Source organism: Scophthalmus maximus, chromosome 5 (assembly GCF_022379125.1).
Source record: "Scophthalmus maximus strain ysfricsl-2021 chromosome 5, ASM2237912v1, whole genome shotgun sequence".
NCBI lineage: Eukaryota > Metazoa > Chordata > Actinopteri > Pleuronectiformes > Scophthalmidae > Scophthalmus > Scophthalmus maximus.
The window spans coordinates 3,304,593-3,326,964 of record NC_061519.1 but is presented as its reverse complement, the minus strand read 5'-3'; the positions used below and the strand labels follow the sequence as shown (position 1 = coordinate 3,326,964).

General features: G+C 45.9%; 1 protein-coding gene across 2 annotated transcripts; it reads left to right on the top strand.

The window, feature by feature from the left end:
* The first annotated feature begins 835 nt into the window (after positions 1–835).
* Positions 836–20,231, top strand: nt5c1aa (5'-nucleotidase, cytosolic IAa). Of its 2 annotated transcripts, XM_035635426.2 has the most exons (7): positions 836–1,510; positions 5,393–5,437; positions 8,615–8,782; positions 8,882–9,011; positions 13,593–13,715; positions 16,452–16,636; positions 17,129–20,231. In XM_035635426.2, the coding sequence occupies exons 1-7, from the start codon at positions 1,364–1,366 to the stop codon at positions 17,483–17,485; spliced, it is 1,155 nt and encodes a 384-aa protein (XP_035491319.1). In that variant the 5' UTR covers positions 836–1,363; the 3' UTR covers positions 17,486–20,231. The 2 variants fall into 2 exon arrangements, with proteins under 2 accessions (XP_035491319.1, XP_035491320.1); XM_035635427.2 differs by lacking the exon at positions 5,393–5,437.
* The last annotated feature ends 2,141 nt before the right edge of the window (positions 20,232–22,372 follow it).

Sequence of the window (22,372 nt, the reverse complement as noted above, 5' to 3'; positions counted from 1 at the left end):
GGGGCTTTATGGAGGTATTTTGACACGTCCACGTCCAATTTTTCACCGGTTCTGATGCGTGTGCAAAGTTTTGGGCAGGCTGGAGCCCGTTAAGTTTCATTCACAGCTTCAAATACTTTCACAATCTACTGGTTCGTAATACACAACCCATCCAGAGGAAATAAATGTCCACAGATCAGAGGTGTTCAACACGCATGAGTAAGGACACTAATGGCTCAGTGTACAACCTTGGTTTTAAATGAAGGTCACATCCATTATCTGCTTCCTTTAGGCTGATTTAACTCCCCCGTCCCTCATCACCCCCTCCTCCCACACACACATACACACACATAAACACACACACACACATACACTGATTATTCATAGTTACCTTTTGCTTTTGCACGTACTCTTAACTTTTATGTTAGATGACTCATACGTACTCAATGTGAAAAGTAGGTGGACTATACACTGCAAAAAGATATCACTGTTAATAAGAGTTCAAATAAAGACAAAATCTGCCATTATTAGTTGGGTTTTTTTTCCCCGATTGTTTTTATTTGTTTGGGGGTTTTATTCTAATTCTTCCATTATTTAAAAAAATTAAAAAGAACAATTGGCTTATCATGACGGGTGTTTGTTGTTGTGCCTGAACGTCCCATGAGCCTCTCGGGCGAATTGCACCGCCGACAGGGGACAGCGGGGTGTGTGGGGTGGGGGCAGGGCCACGCTGAATAAGGAAGCAGGGCTGTGATTGGTCGGAGGGGAAAGAGGGGAGTGGACGAAGCCGGGGAGCTGAGCGAGCGATTGAACGGGACAGAGGGGGAGGGAGAGGGAGACGGGGCACTGAGGGGGGAGAGGGACAGGCAGAGACATAGCAGCAGATGGACTTCTGTGCAGACCTGCCATACACTTACGAATGGTAGACTGTATATGTGACAGCTTATGTGTGTGTGTGTGTGTGTGCATGGATAAGAGAGTGTGTGTGTGTGTGTGTGTGTGTGTGTGTGTGTGTAGGATCATGGTTCTGAAAGAGTGAGTGTCTTTCATGTGCCCTGGTATTGGATGCAGGCAGCAATAATCCTCTTGAGGGAATCTCGGCTACAGACAAGTGAGCAGGAGCCAGGGGAGGGAACACGTTCGGCTCGCCACACTCAGGTGCAAGCACCGGCAAACCGCTGCGGCACACCTACGATCAATGCAGGAGCATCTCTCCATGAATGCTACCGAACGGTAGCGGGACCCTTTTTTTTCTCCATTTGGTTGCATTTAGATCTTTTTCTTCCCTCCCCCGAGAAGAGAGAAGTGTGTCTTCGCCGCAGGCCGAGCAGTCGGGACGGTGCGCCCCTGGGAGCGAGCGCAGACAGATCCTCCATGCTTGAAGATGAGTCTGGACGCCGTGCAAGTGATGAGCGGCCAGGTGAAGGAGCTCAAAGTCCCCCCGCCGTCCAACGGGGACAGCAGGGGATCATGGGAGGAGAAAGAGGAGTTTGACCGAGATCACCTGGGCCTCAGCACCAAGCCCAAACCGGTGAGTGTCACGGATCCTTTTGCTCTCAGTATATCACTGGGAGCGTGTGAGGGGGGCGTCTTGTTCACGCAATCACCGGACGGCAAACTTCTCGCGAAAACCTTCCCCTGTCGTCCTCTCGTCATCGCTCTCTGCCCGCTTGTGCTTCCGAGTCATATGTTTACATACGGCCGGGCAGCCTCAAGCGTTGCTCACTGTAAAAGTGTGTGTGTCTGTGGGTGTTTTCTGAAGCCACAGAGTTTGGGGTCAAACTTTCGCAACATCCATCTTTGCGAAAAATGAGATGGAATTTTAATAGGTCAAAGAGTTAGAGAAGAGTAACATTTCTTCAGTATTCATCCACGACCGTGTCATATCACTTCCCCCCCACCCTACTTTGGTCTAAATGTTACAACTGGTTTGGTTTTTGTTTTTGGAACAATTAATAGCAGTATTTTCCCTCTTCGTGCCAATAATGTATTTATATCATGAATGACAAAGTCTGCAGAGGGGATTAAAAGGACGTCATGAACGAGAAAATCGGAATGTTTGCATGTAAGCGACTACAAGGCCCAGCAGGGTTGTACACAACTGGGCTCTGAAAGTGGCTTCTGCCAAGTGCGTACAGTGTGAAGAGGCAACTCTGCCTCCTGAGAAACTCCTGAGAAGGGGAACAGAAAAAAAAACCTCTCACAGCTCATGAAAGGTTAACGCGTATCCGAGCTGACGGTCAGAAGAGAACGAGACACACCGGCTGGCCGGGCTCACTGCCGTTTATAGCACAGCCGGTCGACAACATACTGTACAGGGCACGGTGGACTTTTCCAGGATGTGGGGGGGGGGGGGGGGTCGGGGGTCCAGGGCAGATTGCGAGATCCACGAAACTGCACAGGAGAACAAAAGGAAGATTGGGTCGAAAAAAACAGCAAAGAGAAGAAAAGGGAAAGTGCCGGCGAGGTGGGCCAACTGAAAGCAAGGGGTGCTAAAAGTAGCGAAAGGGCCGAGTAATCCCTGCTGCGTTAGGATTAACGCGGCCGTCATGTGTGTATTTTCAGACTGTAAACGTCCATTAGCGTGTAGCGAAGGTACCACTCAATGTCGCCATAAGGATATAACCCTGGCGGCCTAATGGACAGCACAAGTAACGTTACTGTATGAAGAGTTTAAAGGCACACACAACAGCATTAGCGTACGGCGCGTGGGATTATTCATCAGCGGTGATGGACCTGACAGATGACATGGGCTTTCATTCCAACGACATGGTTTCATGACGAGATGCGGAGCAGGATGGAACCTCCGATGACGTCATTATTTTGTTGCCGTATGGTACAATTAATATCGCCGCAATAAACCCAATTAACCTGCTGTGTAATAATCAAGAGACTAAATTCACCTCATGAAGTCCTTTCCCTTATCATACTTTTCCATGGATGCCGGGTCTATCATGTAGAACTGGCTCACCCGAGAGACAGAATTCAAATCAATAAGAGACAATGATGGAAGCGGCCATATTTTTTTTAAGTAGAGGAGGAGGAGGAGGGGGAGGAGGAGGTTTGGCAGAGACGATCTGACTGGCAGCCGCGCAGGTAGTACTGCAGACAAGCGTGAGGCAAAGCTGGCGGGCAAACAGTCCAACCGACTGGCAGGCAGATTTGGAAGTGTGGCACATTGACATACTGCGGACAACAAAGGGATCCGATCGGGATTGGGTGATCGGTGCTGAGTGAAGTGGAGATGGCTTGGTAACAGGCAGGTTTTAAAAAGGGGGGGGGGGGGGGGGTGTCATGTCAGCATCGGACATTTGAATGTGGGAGCACGGCTTCTTCCTTTAGACAAAACGTATCAGCTAATGATCAAGTTTTTCTTCTTGATCTTAGATTTAATTTCTTCGTTTTTTTGGTATCCTGCTGACAACACAGTCAATCCACGTTACCTTGTGTAGCTATAGAGCGGATAGAGACCGCCAGCAACAGGTAGCATGGGACCCAGAAGAATTTCTGGGAGCTCATTTACATTTGCTCTGCCAGAATATGGTTTTGGAAGTGATTTCCTTTTGCTGGTCAAATCACAATCGATTATTTGATAATGGGTGGGGTTTATACCGTGACTCGGAGAGAAGCGACTTTTGTAAACAACCAAGATGGCTGCCGCTAATGAACAACACTGGTTCACAGACATTGTGGAATCATCATCACAGACATCACATCATGTCCTCTCTGCTCTGGTCCATTGACATTGACTTCAGGGAAAGACAAACTGCGGTTTATCATTTTTTGGAATGAAACTTGACCGTGAATAGGCCTCACTCGACGACATCGACTTAACAATGACTAGTAGCACTTTGTTGTATCAAGCAGCGTTCCGCTGATTTAGGGTCTTTAAAGGCTTCTTCTACACTGAAAGAAAAAAACTGTCAAGCATCCATAGACTGTATATAAAAATGGACTCATTAACCGGGTCACGAAAGTGAAGCAAAATATGCGTAGTTGTCTGAAACCTGCATTCTCTGGAACGACCAGCAGAGGGCGACTCTACTGGTTGCATACACGAGTCAGTTTCTAATAGAAGCCTACGAGAAAATGACTTTCCTTCTCACTTGTTTTATAACGGCAGTAAACGTTTTCCTGAGGAGTTCATGGTCTCAAACTCCAGTTTCAAGTCTTCCTCAATACACCGCGATGTTCATTTTGTAAATTGTGGTCTCACTTAGAGTAAACTAGACGAAAAAGCACCATAGCGTGGATGCAGCGCGATTGGCGGCCGGTACCGTTCAATCGGTGCACGGTTGAGGTGGAGGAGCTCTACAGTAATAAAAAGTCATAAATTGTGCTAACTTGTGTGTTTCCAATTGAAGTATATATACTTAACTATAGTTATTTATTAAGATGGTAAACAACGTTCTCTTTTCAGTGCAAAAAAAGTATTTGAAAAAATAGAAGTTTTTCCTTTTTAAAAAATAATTTCAGACAAACCAGTGTATTAACATCGCCGTGTCTGCGTGTTTAGTCACACTCCCGTGTTACCATATCTGCCAAGGCCCGAACCGTCTGCATCATCACTGGCCTTTACTCATCTATAAATATCAGGACCCCACGGGTGCTCACCCCCCCCCCCCCACCCGTCAGTCTCTGCTCACCCTCTCACCTCTTCCTTTCCCCCCCACCACTTCCCCTCTCTGTTCTCTCTCCCTCTGTTGACTCGAAAGTCCCTCGCACAAGAAGTGCCTGTTCATTCTCTGACATGATTGGAAGAGCTGTCCCACGGCCTCAGCTATATGTAAATATCAGATGACTCATGGATCTGGGTTATGCACAGATACCAGTCCAGCTGATCTGGCAAAGCTCTGATGGGATTAATATGCAGTTGGGGTGGGGGATGTGAGGAGCGGCTTTTTTTGTGTGTGCTTCACCACACAACTCAGGATGCTGTAATTCATATAAATATGTGAACTGTTTAGATTTCGATTCCAGGCAAGTAGTATCAATTATATCTACACGCACCTTTGGTACAGATTAAGAAGTAGAAAGGTGATTACGTTTGCTGTCGGGTTCCTGTGAAGAGGAGCCCTGTGATTGATGCCCGCCCAGGGGGATAGGGGGGCTCAGTGAGAGAGGGCAGGCGGTTATCACTGCCCGTATCAAATCACAGCGAAGAACTGGACTCTTGCTCTGGGATCGCGCCCAGACTTTGTGAACGGTTTTATTCATGGAGCAAACTGAGTCTAATGGATAAGCGTGCACCAAAGGTCTCATACATCTAACGGTTTTCTCAGCCCCCTATAAAGAATGTGTGGAAAAATGCATCTGCCAGAGAATAACATGTGACGTCATCTTGAAGGGGGAGTGTAACGATGTGGGGAATTCCTTTTCTGATGAGTAAAAAACAAACTGTCATTCTGCTAAGGTGACAGGGAGACGAGCCCGGAAGGTGGAGGGAGGCGTGTTCTTCGTAAGTACGACCATCACCACCGCCTACGCCCTTTTTTCCACCTCCTCTCAGCCTCCCCTCGCTGTGCCCGCATGCTTCCAGACACACCCACTCCACTAACCCGCAGCCTGACCCGGCGCTTCGTCTCGGGCGCTCTCATGTCGATCCATGGGCCTCCCGACTGTCACCGGCTGAACTGAGCGAACGACCCCCTGCCCACTGCGTTTCAGTCGCCGGACAGCTAATGTGCTAGTGTGCTCTAATATCTCACGCTTCTGTGATATGTGAATTTTAATATCGCTTGACTCACTGCACGCTCTGCCATATAGGCTGGAAAGACAGTGACCCTCGTGTGGACTGTAGGAGGCGAAGAGCTTGATGAGCTGTCTGACATGTTTGTGGAGAGGCTTTGTATTCGAGCTGATTTCAGACATGCATTGTATTTGAGAATGCAAAAAACGTCCAGTCCGAGTGAGCCCACGTGAGAATACAGGAGGAGAAATCCCAGGTGGATTCACGGCCGCCACCGAATGTTTTGGAGATTTCCCCTGCTGGCGTGAACTCCCTGACTCGGACAATGTCCCGCTGTGTTCGTCATATGTCCTAGAGAACATGCTCCATGGTTCTAGCCCTGTATATAAATACAAACATTCATGCATGATGTGTTTTTCTTCCCCTCCCCTATAGAACTTTATACATTTTGCAGAACCCATCATGCTGTCATTTCACTAGAAAAGTCGAAGCTGGCCAGCTAAAGCGCCAGTGTGTAATCTTTGTAATTTTCTGGCGGCATCCGGTGGTAAAGTAGTTTCCGAAAGCACTGAAAAATCTACGCGATTGCGACGTATTCTAGAACCTTTTTGTGCAACAACCTTATTCAACACGATGTGGCGAACATGGCGACTCACACAGTGGTCGGGTCCACCTCATGAATCTATACTTAAATCATTCAAAGTTAAAGAAAATACATTGATTCTTTGTTGCAGGTGATTATACACATATGAATAGTTAGGGACAATACATAAAAGTTCTTCTAAATATTACACACTGTAGCTTTAAGGTTATCAATGTTATCAATGATTCCCAATAATTTTAATCGCAGTACAACTAAAACTAATAAATTTGTTTTTATTTAAAAGAACACAGCGCACCTTCATTCTTGTGCGTAACTTTATCGTTACCCTCACTGCACTCGTGCACTTTTCGAAGGTCCCGTGTGAAACTTTCACACGCAAGCCTGCAACAGCTTTGTCCCCGCTGGTGACAAAATAAAGTCACTCTCCTGTGTGTGTGGTACGAACACTAACCTTTACATACACCTGTGTTTTTATACACTCAGCTGTCAGTTTATTAGGTACACCTTCTTTGGCTCAACTTAATGCGGTCTAACACAACAGTCCCGTAATGAGCCGGTGTTAGACAAAACGATTGGATCATGTCTGGAGCATGTTTTTTATCATGGGGACAGATGTTTCTACAATTTTGTCCACCCTGTGCAAATCTTTGAGAGTACAGTCTCAATAACACACACCTATTTGTATCATGCAGTACAGTTGCGTAGCGCCAAATATCGCAAATTGTCCAAAATGACCTGTTACTGTCCAATCAAACACAACTTCTCAATTTTTAATCTGATTTAGATGTTGGTCAGGATTAAATGCCACACAGAGCAACATGGTGTGTGTGTATGTGTGTGTATGTGTGTTAACAGGTGACCTGTCAGCAGGCAGCAGAGTTGCGATGGAACGGGGCTAAATGGAGGGACGGTGGCTCAGTGCTCCTGTCGACATGTGGCCTATTTACCAGCACACAGCCACATGGACACAAACATGAACGTGTTTTAATACACACACCCCTGCCCCCGATAGGAACGCACAGAGAACGCATGTTTGCATTCTGTATATGTCCTTTTTGCGCTGCAGGTTAATCCAATAAGTCAATTATTAGGTTTTTTTTAATTAGTATTACACTAGTATTTTTCGATCAATTTAATACAGGTATCATGCATGATTAACAACCCCCCCCCCCCCCCCAACAAGATACAAGATACTTTCACCCATATTCTACATTCACACACACGTAGGCAAAGTTATGTGCACTCGTGTAACCTTCAAACACACACACGCACGGACACACACGCGCACACGCACACTGTCATGCTCGTTATTCAACTTTAAATTAGTCAGAGCCCCTCATCTGAGTTCAGCTGCCCACTGTGGGCACTTATGCCGGTTGCCCCCGAAGGAATGCCGCCCTCCCCCTCCAAACTCAGGCACCCAAGCATACACACACACACACACACACACACACACACACACACACGCGAGCACAACACAAGGCCACTGCACCCTCCACAACCACACAACCGTTCACCTCAGCGTGAGGAGGGACAATCTCGAATGAAATGTGGAGGGTGTTTTCTCAGACTTCTGCTGTAGAATTGGAACGTTACCAGTATGATCAGTTCTGCAAAAAACAAATCTCAATCCGAAGGTGATTGGGACGCACTTTTCTTCCACAGCTTCAGCTTATAGAAACTTTCCCTGCAGCTTTCCGAATAAAACAAGAGCGCAGTGTTAGTGTAGCACATAAAACTCCTGTCTCATACATCAAGAGTGGCTGGAGTATTTGCCTGTTACAAAAAAAACCCAATTTCTTTCCCATCAAGGTTCTAAATACTTAAGTTAAAGTACATCATCTTCAGTTTTGTATTCCAGTAATTTAACATCTCAATACTATCATTTCATTTGAATATATTGTTGAACCTAGTGTGCTCAGCTCGAGTGAATGGTGATAATCATGTGGCTGAACATTGCAGTCTTCTAATCTCCGGATTACAGATAACACCGCTGCACTAATGACACATTCACGTTCACACAGAGCAACCTAGATAACAGGCATGACAATGAAAATGAATGATGAAATGTGGCATGCTTTTTTTTTTTTTTTGCATGTAGCCCAGCATTTATTATGATGTGAGGAGTTCTCATAAATTCTTTAACCGCATCAAAATAAAGTATCGTTAGCAGGGTTTCCTTTGAGGGTCACCACAGGTCAAAATAGGGTCATCATTTTTCACTCCTTCTCTCCCACATGTTGTCCAGTCATCACTTCAGTGGGTCAATTCTGTTCGCTCATCTCCCCCCCTTTTCTCTCCCTGTCGCCATCATACTGTGCCTTGTCTAAACTCTTTTGCAGCCAAAGCCAGAGAACGCAGTGACTGTCGCCGTTTCCTCTCGCGTCCTGTTTCGGACGGAGCGCGAGCAGAAGGTGTTCGAGCAGGAGGGGGTGGAGGAGTATCTGAGAGACCAGATCGCACACGAGGACGAACCTTTCGCCCCCGGGCCCGCGTTCCCCTTTGTCAAAGTAAAACGTCACACCGACTCACAAAGACATCAGTGTACAGACATTGATCGAGTCTGCGCTGACTGGTTGTTGTTTTTTGACCGATGTGTTTTGCGACAGGCTCTGGAGACGGTCAACGGTCGCCTGCGGGAGCTGTACCCACAGAGTGAGGAGCTGTTCGACATTGTTCTGGTGACGTACAACCACGCGCACGTGGGAATACGACTCATCAACACCATAAACCATCACAGTAAGTTCTCTAATTGACATTACTGATGGCAGGTTAAAGGTCAAAGCCACATTGTGTAAAGTTGTAAAATGTACGGCAATGGCGACCGAATGGGACCGTGTCATGGATACAATGTGGGAGACAGGAAAAGTGCCCTTTAATAGCTCTCTGTCATAGAGTAAGCGCCCATAGATAGGTTATTTACATGTCCGTAACTGGTGAAATTTGAGTCATTTAGCATTATCATCATCATCATCATCAGTTTTTTGTCTCCAAAGTTAGCCGCCCATTTAAACATTTTAACTAGTAGGAACACATTAAATTGTGTAAAAAGTGAAAGAGGTTTGAATACTTTCTGAAACCATTGTGTAAAAAAATCCTTAATAAAGTCCCAATGTGTAATTTATGTAATTTTCTGGCGGCATCCGGTGGTAAAGTTGCAAACCACAACCAACTGAGGACCCGACAGGGGACACTTTATGGCGGCGCACCGCTTGTTCCATTTCCGGTAGCGCTGAAAATTCAACGTGAATGCGACGTACTCTGGACTGTATTTTGTGCAACGACCGTATTCAACACGACGTAGCAAACATGCAGACTCACACGGAGGGCGGGTCTACCTCATGTAATTATATTTAACTCATTGAAAGTTGACGAAAAAACATTGGTTCTTTGTTGCAGGTGATTATACATATATGAACACACAACTATGGACAATATATTCAATTTCTGTGAACAACTTCTCTTAAATATTACACACTGTAGCTTTAAGGGAAAGTGTATATAAAATAAAATATGGTTATTAGGACATAAAGAGAGAATGATAATGAAACAGTAGAGAGGAGGGGAAAATAATAATAATAATAATTTGGAAGGGATAAAAAGAAGGAAAGAAAAAATAAGATGGACTGATGGTCAGTCCCAATACTGCGTGGAGGCGGAACATGCGGATGCGGTCAGTGTCTTGGTGAAGGCGTCACTAAGGATGATGAAAGAGGAGGTGAAGAAGGTTTCCCCAAGTTCCGTCAGATGCTGAGGTGGAAAGTTTCAACATGAATACTTCACAGACTTCATATAAAGACGGACGACACGTCTCCGCTTCCTCCCACTGTACACAAAAGTGAAGCCAAAGTGCAGTTACTTCTCATGTCATCCATCTTTACATACTCTCCATGGAATATGTTCAAGTGTGGGCGTAGTGGAGGTCCTCTTTACTGCGGAAGTCGAGGACCCGGGGCAGCAGGGGACTGTCGTGTCGGCACGCTCGGTAAGATGCCAGTTAAGATGATGATGCTACGAAACCACGTGACGATGAATAGGCCCCAGATCAGCGATTCACAAGCTCTGCTGGATCTAGATGGCAAAAAGGTCACAGATCAGGTAATACAATAGTAATAGGTAGTAAATCTGGATGAATTAAAATTTCATCGAGGCTTTGACTTTGGTCAAGTGAATTGAAACGTTTTGCATTTGTCTCTGTATATTGGCCCTATGATGGGCTCACGACCGGTCCAGAGACACCCAATCCCAGCTGGGATAAAGGATAAAGCGGTGTAGATGATGGATGGATGGATGTTGCATCCATTCTTTGTGACCCTGGGGTTAAACTCACTCCTTATGCAACTTTAGAAGGGAAAAAAAACATCAGAGACATCGACGTAATGAGATAATCCACGTCTGACGGGAGCTCAGCCGAGGGACAAACAACAGTGTGTGTGAACAGCTGACTGGTAGGGATCCTTCCCAGGGACATCTCAGACCCTGTGTGCTGTGATGACATCTTCCTCGCAGACCACTTCCTGTTCCTCGGGGGGAGGGGGCTCCAGGCCGGAGGCCGAGCTCAAAGATGACAAACAAAAACAGGTCTGAGCGGAGCCGACAAAGCCGCACACGGCCTTCCAGATGCGTTTCATCTTAGATCTCTCCGGTGGCTCTCTGCATGAGGGAGCCCCCGATTCATTCATTCAAACAGTCCACTGACCTCCGACCTTTTGCCGCAGAATTAAAGGAAAACGCGTTTTTTTTTTTCAGAAAGCGATCATTCGGTCTCTGACACAACTACAAGAAGGGACCGAGACAGGGGTATATTCACACGGCTCTTCACATTTGAAACTGCAACGTGAAAACCACACTGCAACGTTTATCATCTCCTTACACTCGCTATTTTTAACGGGCGGCAGGACGGAGGATAAAGTTTCTCCTCTTGCATTCGGACGACTGGGTGCAACTCTGCACTTAGCACATAGCTGTGTGAATGACAAACATAGGCGACCGCCAGCAATCAGATACATCTGTTATAGCATTTACATGTTCACGGGACCCATGGGCCCGAGATGATTGTCAGGTCCTGTAATGTGCGCCATGCGCAGTAAATTGAGACTTGATGCGATGACATTATCATTCTCCGTGGAAATCAGGACTGGAGCCACCGCGTGACCTCACGAGGGGAAAGTATTAAACTGTACAATGATGATTTATGCGCACCGGTGTGTCAGCGGCGGATTCAGATCTTCAAACCGAATAAATCGCACAAAGATATCCATAGATGATATGAAAGCATTTCTGCAAGAGGAGGGGAAAAAGAAAAACACATACAAAGACATCAAGGGTGAGGACATTTTCCCTCGAGTGACTCCCACGCTCCAGCGTCCGTGTCAAAGGCAAAAGGGGGGGGGGGTTTAGATGATGAGGCGCAATGCAGCGTGATGTAGGGGTTGAAACCCACCAGGGCCCGACTACAAAGCTAAATAAACTGTTTGGAAGAAATCAGTCGGTTCTCTGAACGACGGAGCAATCACTTTGGGAGCTTGAAGCAACACGATCGCCTCTGTTTCTTTTATTTGCTATTCTGCCTCCAGCCTGTTTATGAGTAATAGCCGACAGTATCATATCTCTTTTTGTTTCCGTCGCTATCTGACTTTTCACTAGAGTTCAGCAAGGCTAAAGCGGCCCAAATTAAATTTTGACTGATTACACGGGGAGAACATGACTTGAATGATTTTAATTGAACATGACTTGTGGATGGAAGATGAAAAAGGGCCACTCCGCTATATTTCCAGGAGAAGTTAAGTTTGCTCTTGCAGCGAAGTCTGAGAAATTAACTAGGGAGGATGCACCGGAATGAAAATTGTTGACCAAAACCAAACAAAATCAAACACTTACGTTTTTTTAATTACGTTGTTTTTTACAGTTTTTAAATTATTTTGCCAACATTTTCACCATTGCATAAATAAAATAGCCTCAATTGGCTTTTAATTTTTTGTCTGGATTTTCAAGTGAAAAAATCAAAAACACAACAGTACAATTTATAAATATTTATATTATTATATTTATATTATTTATATTATATGTAACACTGAACAGTTTTTTTTTCAGCAGACAGTTATTGCAGCAAAGCACAATATAACTCAAAATAAATAAAACTAAAATACCTTTATTTGCATTCCACGCCTTAATATTTTTGATCGCACTGAAAAACACTGTTTGGTAAAAAAAAAGTGATTCTGCCTTTTTACTTATTCAACAATTTCGCTGGCCGAACGTGCGGTGCATCCCTAACGATAACCAGTCAGTCATCAGATGCACCTCAGCTTGGGCTTGGGCGAGCCTTTGTTCCAAAGTGAGGGCGCGGAGTTGGAAAAAAACATTAGCGGAGGGGTCAAATAGAAAGATGCTACTGGTTGCATCATGGGAAATGTAGGACGCATCTGTTTTGCGGACTGAAAGCTTCTGCTGCACCGATTTTCTGCGATTCTTTCTCGAGAGCAGGTCCGTCACCTTCACGCAAGCCCAACGCGAAGTTTCCCGCCCACTCTAGTGTAACATTAAATAAATGCCATGGCCTTGCAGTTTCTCTTTTATTAATCATCAAATCAATCGCCCACCCACCGACCTTCTGATTTTTTTTTTACTGCATCGTCATCTATCCTGGGCGTCGCCCTCCGTCTCTCATTCTGTCATAACCTTCAACTCCCCTCAGACTGATTCTCCATCACTCCACCGTCTCCTTTGTAACAGCCGCGCTGCCCTGTGTCCTCTCTGTTCTCCTCAAACATAAGAGCTCACTTTGAGTGAATGCTCCGCAGCTCTGTAATCGTGGATCTAATGACCTGATATCAGTCCGCCTCTCTCTCCACATAGATGGATCATGGGTCTGACCGCAGCACTGAAAGTGAGAGGCTCCCTCGGCCAAAGTGCAAAAAGATACTTTCCCACCAGTCTTAATTCCTTGTGCCCCTCACTTGTACAGCCCCACCCCTCCTCTTTGGACCCTCTCCACCTTTTCCCTCTACTTCATCCTGTCACCCTGTCCTCGCCCACTTCAGCCCCTTCACTTCACCTCCCTGAGATTCCTAAACCGACTTCTCACGAACTCTGCGAAAGTTTCAAATCCACAGTCCTCGGTAGAAAGAAGTTGCTTTTCTTCACTTATACTTCCCAGTTCTACAATCACCCGATGTTGGCTGGATAAAAATAAACACACCCGACCACACCGTAATGGATCTGTGATGCATTAAATGAACCGCGTGCCGATAATTCAACACCGAGCGATGTACTGAAAGTGAAAACCTCGCCGCCTGTTTGTTTCTCTTCTGTCCGCAGACTTGTTCATTGAGAGGTTTTGTATGACGGGCGGGAGCAGTCCTATTGGCTACCTGAAGGCCTGGCACACCAACCTCTACCTGTCCGCTGACGCCGAAAAGGTCAGGGAGGCGCTGGCTGAAGGTGAACACACACACACACACACACACATACACACACACACACACACGCACGTGCAAGCGATACGATATGATACGATGTGGAACTTGACTAACATGGTTATTGCTCTGAGAATATTCTTGGCCTTTAGAATTTAGAACCACACACTTAATAATTCTCTAAAGACAAAATTGGAGGTAAGAAATTCCTAACTAAAGTAAAGATAGATAACATTTTGCCATCTTTAAATACCAACAGACTCACTTTTCACCTTCAGTAATGGCTCACATGTGATCACCTGATTCATTATATGTCAGGATTTACCTCACAGTGTCTGCAGGACAGCAAAAGCTTCTGTGATTCATTATTAGTTCATTGAGTTCATTTTAATTTAGAAAAAAGATTCACTGTCATGATATGAAACAATAAATACAGATGGAGTAGTGGAAAATTGGCTGAATTAGTTGAGCCTTTGGGAGATCAGCATTCTTAGCTGAGAGTTAGATGTGAAGATTTGACACCTTCTCTTATGGTAAATATCTTAAATATGGAGTTGGTTGTGGCATTAATAACTGTATTGTTTCATATTGAAAATTGATACGCAAGCCATCCATCGTTTACCGCTTTATCCATTTAAGGGTCACAGGGGGGCTGGAGCCAATCCCAGCTAACATTGGGCGAGAGGTGGGTTTCACCCTGGACAGGTCGCCAGCCTATCACAGGGCCACATACAGAGACGGACAACCATTCACACCTACGGTCAATCTAGAGTCCTCAATTAACCTGCCCCCTTTCTGCATGTCTCTGGACTGTGGGAGGAAGCCGGAGAACCCGGAGAGAACCCACGCATACACGGGGAGAACATGCAAACTCCACACAGAAAGGCCCTGGTTGGTTTGAAACCGGGACTCGAACCCAGAACCTTCTTGCTGTCAGGCAAAAGTGCTAACCACTACACCACCGTGCAGCCAATGTCCAGTTCTCCCTCAATTTAAATGGAAATAAGTATAAAATAACTAATAATCTTATTTTACACCCACACACCCACACGCACACACACACTGCGTGTGTGTCAGTGTGCTGGGAGTATACGTTGTGATTGATTCCTCTCCTGGTCGCATAATAAGCACCACTGACTGACAGCCTCTCCAATGCAACCGTGACATTACCATAAATCAGCATATTAATATATTTTTTCCCCCTCTTTGTATCCGCTTGATGGATTCCTGCACGCTACTAGGCATATCAGGAGACACACTCAAAGGAACACAGGGCGACGGTAACATCCCGTTTGCTCAGGCCGAGGCTCAGAATACGTTTCCTCATCTGAAAACATGAGGAGGATGACGATCATAATGCCTCTGCTGGCAAAGGGGGCTGGAAATCAGTATGTGTTGATGTGAAATTTGCGCGACTTGACGTGACAACCAGTTCAGAAGGGTTTACATTTTTTTCGGCGCAGCACATTTCATGGTGCATTATTGTTGTCGTATGTTCAAGAAAACAGGGAGACAGACAGGGACACAACACATGAACCAAAGTGATTGTAGCCGCTTCCAAAAGGATTACAAAATGTGATCATTTTCTAGATTTCCGTTATCTAGCAATCAAAAAAACTGAAAAAGGCATCACACATATTGCCGTTACTGTCTCACAGGCCGCGCACGCAGAGGGCCTGAGGGGAAACGAACTGGTCTGCTGACTAATCACAGCGTGACCACACACACACTGCACCTCTCAAGGTGACTCTTCATGTGACTTACAGATTCATGTCACTAATGCAGAGACTCTTGGAGCGCACGCACACACACACACACACACACACACACACACACACACACACACACCCACACACACACACACACACACACACAGAGTCAAAGCAAAGGAAGTGCCCTTGACATTCTGCTCGAAAGGTCCCTATTAGTTGTAAAGCCATTTGTTAATACTTTGTCGAGGCACGAGGCCTCAACCAGCGTTTCTTTATTTACATGCACTGCAGCTTCAGCGACGTCACTGAGAACCTTCCTGGTTCATTTGTTCCCGTTGTCGTGGGTCATGGTGTGGTGAACCGAAGTGAAGGGCAGGCTGCTTTTCAACTGTGCCTCTTCCCTCGACGCGGATGCAACCACCATAGTGATTGTCTGCCACGGCTGTCGCTCTTTCAAATCCACCTGATTCCAACGTAGCAGGTCGTTCCTTTCGGACGATTCCAACCACTTGGTTGGCTGCTGTCGGACCCCTTCTCAACCAAACATGCTATAGCTCAAGCTGTTGGTTCATTTTAAGTACGCCCTCTACTGGACCAGAGGTAAACTACTTCGCGTTGTACTTTTTTAAACTACATTTTAAATTCTAATAGGTTCCGACAGTTTGAATATATAATCTTTTTTTCACACATTGTAACTAAAGTTTGAATTTTGAATGAAGAAGTGGCAGCTCCGGGGTGTGCATGTGTCAAATGTTTGATTTAGTGAAGAGAATTAATGTGTCAAAATAATTTAATACCTAAGCAACTGATCTAATAAAATGTGGCTTTCTTCTTCAGGTATTAAAGTCTTTATTACTTTAATTTCAAGCAAAGTGAATTGTGAGTGGAGGTAAAGTAAAGGTGAAGTGATGTGAATTTAAATAAAAACAAAGCAAATTCAAATAAAGTTTCTTTTGGGAACTTGTACAACCACCAATTCCCCGGCCTTCAACCGATGCATTATCGGAGCCATAGTTGACCATACCTCCCTCTGTGTGTTTGCGTTGCAGGCATCGCAGCGGCCACCATGTTCATGCCAGGGAAGCAGACGGAGGTCTCCGAGTCGCAGCTGAGGGTGGCGTTCGACGGCGACGCCGTCCTCTTCTCGGACGAGTCGGAGCGCATCTTCAAGGCTCACGGGCTGGACAAGTTCTTCGAGCACGAGAGGGCGAACGAGGACACGCTGCTGGATCACGTGTGTAGCTTCTTACTGGAAGGCTTGGCTAAAAAGTCACAGATGGCATCAGTGCAGATTGTATTTCACTTTTCTTTGTCATTCATCATTAAAAAGAAAAAAAAATGTGAACGTGAGCTTTAAACCCTAATCTTCTTCGCAGCCTTAAACTGCCCTTTTCATGAAGCCCATCACATGTGAACGATCATGCGGGTGTTGGTTATTATAAAAACCATTTTATTAACTGATTATTCTATGAATAAATTATGCAAAAATGATATGATAAATGGTTTTAAAAGTGACTGGGAGTCAGGCTGTTTTTAATCGTCCTGTCAGACAGCCAGCAATTAAAAAAAAAACCCGGCTGGAACCTGCACAGGCTTCACACTGTGCAATATTAAAATAAAACCACAATTATGATAACAACTAATGGCATGAAATGCAATGCACAAACACCAGAGAACACTCGATCTCGCCGGCTCCGCGTCATCACAGTGTGTCCCTCTCCGACAGGGTCCCCTGAAGGGCTTCCTGGAGGCACTGGGGAAGCTGCAGAAAAAGTTTTACGCCAAAGGCCACCGGCTGGACTGTCCCATCCGGACGTACCTGGTGACGGCTCGCAGCGCGGCCAGCTCTGGGATCCGGGCGCTGAAGACGCTCCGGGCCTGGGGCCTGGAGATCGACGAGGCCCTGTTCCTGGCGGGGGCACCGAAGGGCCCCATGCTGGAGAAGATCCGGCCGCACATCTACTTCGACGATCAGATGTTTCACGTGGAGGGCGCGGCGGAGGTGGGCACCATCGCTGCCCACGTGCCCTATGGCATTGCACAGAAACACAACCCCAAACAGAAAGCCGGTGTGGGGAAGTAGGCAGAAGGAGGACGGGGGGGGGGAGGAAGTTCGGAGAGTTTGGAAAGATGAACTTTGACTGTGTTGTGTGTGGAAATGCATCATTTCCACACCGTGGCAAATGTATTCTATGTCTGTTTTTATCACCATGCAAACTGTCTCAGCTTGATGCTATATTGTCTTCGGAGTCAGACACAAGTCCAGGTAGAGGTCGAGCAGGAGTCTGGGACCTGAGATGATATTTTAAAAAGCCTCAGTCTGCTCAATACTGACGTGTTTGGTCAGAACTTGCTTCATATGCAGGGGTGCACATACGCTCTTAGGTCTGGTTGTCAAGAAGTCCGATGATGATTGGTATTTTGCTCTCCTCATTAAAACATGGTTGAACGACGATGTGGGTCCACTACCGGATTGAGCCTGCGCTTGGATGTTTGAATCCAAGATTCCACAGCAGGCTTTGGGTAAAAAAAATTCTCTGCTGTCATCTCAGACGAGTGGGTGAGAGGTGGGAGTCTGCTTTTTTTCTAAAAAGGATATTGAGATGTGAAAAGCCAAACACACGCAGCGCTGCTCGAGGGCAGTGTCAGGGACAACAGAGGGATTTTTCCTGAAAGTTGGAGAAACGGTCTGGAAACGCATCCGTTTCTCTTGACAGGGAGAAACTCCGTCAGCAGACAAGCTGGCCTCAGGTTCCTGAAGGATGTCGTTCATAAATTCATATCTGAATTTGACATCTCAATACATCAGCGAGTCAGCTTCTCTATTTGAACAGTGTCTCCGCTGTCGAGCAGAGGTGTCAGCTGTCCACTCGGCACCGCCAAAGCTCAGTTTTGAAATTGTCTTGCTGGGACCAGGAGAGCGAGAGCATCTATTGTTCAGAATAATAACCTGAAACTTTTCTTGGTTATCACAAAGGCAGATGCACCAGTTACAGTATGTGCACCCCGTATGAATGACTATACAGGAACTTTAAAGGTGCCTCAGTGCCGTTCTCTTTCTCTGACTACCACTTGTATTCATGGAGGAGACACCTCTCAAGTCGGAGGATGCTGAATGAATGGATTCCCTGACTCCTGTTTAAGTCAAGCGCAGAGACGACTCGCCACGCTGCCAGTGGAGCAGCCGTGGGCACAATGCAGAGATGCTAAAAGGTTTTAAAGTTACAGGTGACAGTCAATGCGTCCGTCGTTTCAGAGTTTGACTTCACAAGAATGTGACACTGTTTGTTTGCTACAAAAAATGCAAAATGTACTGTATATTACTAAAGATGGCAATATTATCTATAACCGTGCTAGTCCAAAACAAATATAGAATCCACAAGTTTCAGTTGGTGCCTTACAGTTTCAACAAAGACACTATTTTGTAACCGTGCCGGTGGTCGTGGTCGGTGCAGCGCTGTTAGATGCTCTGCCGTTAAATCCGGAAAAGGACAACGACTCCTCCAAAATCCATGATTTGTTTCCACCCCCATCAGCATGTGGAGTTGGGCGTCCGCAGAGCCCCTCTGAGACTAAGTGCACCAGAGTGATTTCTGAACGGCTGGTTGATGCGTTGCAACTTGCCTTTGCTCGCTCAGGCCAAAATGGTGGGCAACAGTTTTGTGAGAATTGCAGTCCAGGGGGGCTTGTGTGCATAGCTTGTCTTGTTTGAAAGTCAACCAAGTAGCACGAGTGAGGGAATTGAAGCCCGTGAGAAAGATGTTAAAGGTGACATATTATGCCAAAAAAAAAAATGTCAGTGTTTGTGCGCATACATGTGGGTATTTGTGGAGCCTGCCAGCCCACGAACAAACGGCAGGGTGGTCTTTCTTTCAAAGTTTGTGAGCTGGCTAAACCCTCCAGCCTGGCTCTGAACAACTGGTTCAGATTTCTCTCCCACTGTGATGTCACAGTTGGACACTTTTGGGGTAACCCCACATGCAATCAGAGAAACTCTACTTTCTACTTTTTTGGTGAAAGGGTATAATGATTACTACACATTTTGAAACCGGTCGACCAATAACAACAGAATGGGCCAGATGGCCAATTAAGAGCAGACTGGGATTCATCGGGAGGGGGAGGGGCTAAAATAATAAATCCATTTTAAGACAGAGGGTGAAAAGAGGAGCTGCAGGAATCGGCAGCGAGAGAACACTGATGCCTTTTCTGAACGTTAGAGCATGTAAACCTTTTCAAGTGGTCACGCAGATTAAAAGTATGAACCTGAATATGAGCATAATATGTCACCTTTAAATGTGCATAGAGCAGCTATCTTGATGAGACCCCCTCCTGTATATCGAGGCGAATACAGACTCTCAGTCTCTGCTTAGGCGTTGATTGATGGTGTGAATCAATACTCGATTGGTAATCAATAACTCATTCCTGTTGCAGAGTGACTTGTGTTTAAACTGGAAAACATGAATTTGCCGTCCATTGACCAAATGGCAGCAGTGGCCTTTTAGAAATGTCAATCCACTTCACGTCACTCCGTCACTGCCGGCAGCTCCTGGCAGCTCCTGGCAAATCGTTCACCTGGGGTCTATTCATTACACCTCATCAGTGACAAGCAGAGCCACGGGCATCATTATGCCATCAAAAAGAACAGAGGTGTCTTTTGGCAGTTGTGTGCCATAAAAGGAGTTGAGCTGGGTTATCAGAGCAGATCAAGGCCGGCGAGCTTTAACTACAAAGTTCAAGACGACGACAGATCCTTATTAAACAAGTGGCATTGCAAATAAGAGAATGTAAATGAACAATGTGGACAATAAATAAAGACACTGATTATAGTGCTCGTTTTACTCGTGACTGAAAACAGCCATAGATTGAATGACCGCGAGGAAGCATGCAAGATGAACAAATACTGTTAGATGTCCTGTAGATGTCAGATCTGCACACTGCTTCAGTCCACCATGAGGTGGCAGCACTGGATCGTTAAATGACCCTGCTGCAGTAGTTGCTCTCCACTCAGCACATGTTGATTCAAGAAATCAAAGAAGGTAAAGGGTTTTTTTAAATGTGACAGAAATTAACAGATCCCCATACACTGAAGTTATCTTTCCATAGTGTTTCCCTATTCGCTCTAATGTGCCGCTCCTCACAGAGGCCAGAATCGTTTTACTACCCACATGTCCCTTCCCAGATCCACATTTCTCTGATTAATATTCCCAATCATTCCCAGCTGAATTGGATCTTTCCGGCAATCAAAGCCAGAAAAAGCGCCAACGGGCCCTGCTGGTAAAAAGGATTGATTGACATTCACGTAGATTTTTCCAGCTCCAAAACAAGCGGCGAGATTGACGTCGCCGGTAACGCGCGGCTGACTGCAGGGGGCAGATAGATTAGATAGAGCCAGGCGGCCAATTCTGCAAAGCCCATGCACAGCTCATAATGACAACAGACGAGCGCAGGCGGCCAGCTGTATCCATAAACGGACAATAACCATATGCTGGAATGGAGAACGGTGATAGAGGACGCCAGATCGAGACGGTGCCTGGAGACAGAAACGACCGCAACAACCCACGATCCTGCATCCTGCAGATAAAAAGCTGGAAGGAGAAGCACAATAGGAGACTGTTGCTGCATATCTTTTCATTTCAGGCAGTTAGAACGACTCTTCTTTGAGAACCAGGAGGACAGAGATCAGACAGCTGTTTGTCGTCTTTTTGTTTCTTTTGGTGACGGGAGGACAATCGAGCAAGTGCAAGGGAAAAGAAGTGCAACCGATCCAAGAGAGGAGACGCATTCCACTGAGTGCAATTGATGATCGAATGAGGGGCATTATGCAACGGCCCATGAGCTCAAACATAAGCTGTCTTCCTGCCAGATGTGACCTAGAGAGGAGGAGGAGGAGGAGGATGAGGAGCTGAGTAGGGGGGGTTGGAAAACAACCAAGTGAAGGCCGAGAAGAAACAAATCTGAAATGAAGCGCGAGGGACAGATGGAAAGGAGAGCGGCACTTTGCCCCAAAGACACGGATATGAAGAGTGTTGTTTTTCCTTCTGCTCGGTTTACAAAGCAGCGTGGCACCCGTGGAGGGAGACGATGGGTGACTCATTCGGGCCCTTGGCAGAGATGCTGGTCCGTCTCGGAGGGGCTCTGCAGTGGGAGACCAGTCCACAAAGAGTTTTCAATCTGTTCCTGCCCGAAAGTGCTGCAAAGTTTTTAATTAGCGGCTGAGCCGAAAACTGACCACTGAGGAGGCTCTTCCCACTTTAATGTGTCATTTTCACAAAATGCAAAAGGAGCCAGTGGGGTAAATAACCCGGCTCAAGGATGTTGAGCTCACCAACTGATCTCCATCGGATTTGTGATGTGCTATATCATTGAGTCTGTGTGTGTGTGTGTGTGCATGTGTGTGTGTGAGGCTGCAATCAGGTATTCTACAGTCATGGTGTAATGTAGTGTTTCACCTCACAATCGTTTCTGTGTGTGCAGCTTTTGTGTGGGAAATGAAAAAATAATCATCCCCCTTACAGGTGAGAAGACAGATGAAATTACAATTGATATCAAGAAGCAGTACAATACACGAGTTGCACTTCACTAAAAGGATACGTCTGGTGTGTTTCCCCTTATTGTTTTTTTTAGTGTAGCGAAAAACAATTTGTGCCACAGAGCTCCACCGAAAACTGAAAACACATCAGTGAGCCACGCCGTTGCTCTGGGTGACCTGTTCATGCTTTATAGAGAAATTTGGTACTGTGATTTATTTTGAGTCAATCCCAAATATAACGTCCTGGCGCAATAAATATCCACCACACGTGTTTCAATCCAGAGTTTAAAAAGACCTAAAAATTCTCTATTTGCTTTTTTTTTTTTTTACTTTGACAGTGAGCCAATAATGAAAAGCTCGGAAAAATTCAAAAGAAGAAGGTGCAACGTAACGAACACGTTTTACTCTCTTAGCCGAGAGAAGACTTTGTTCAATCGGCGA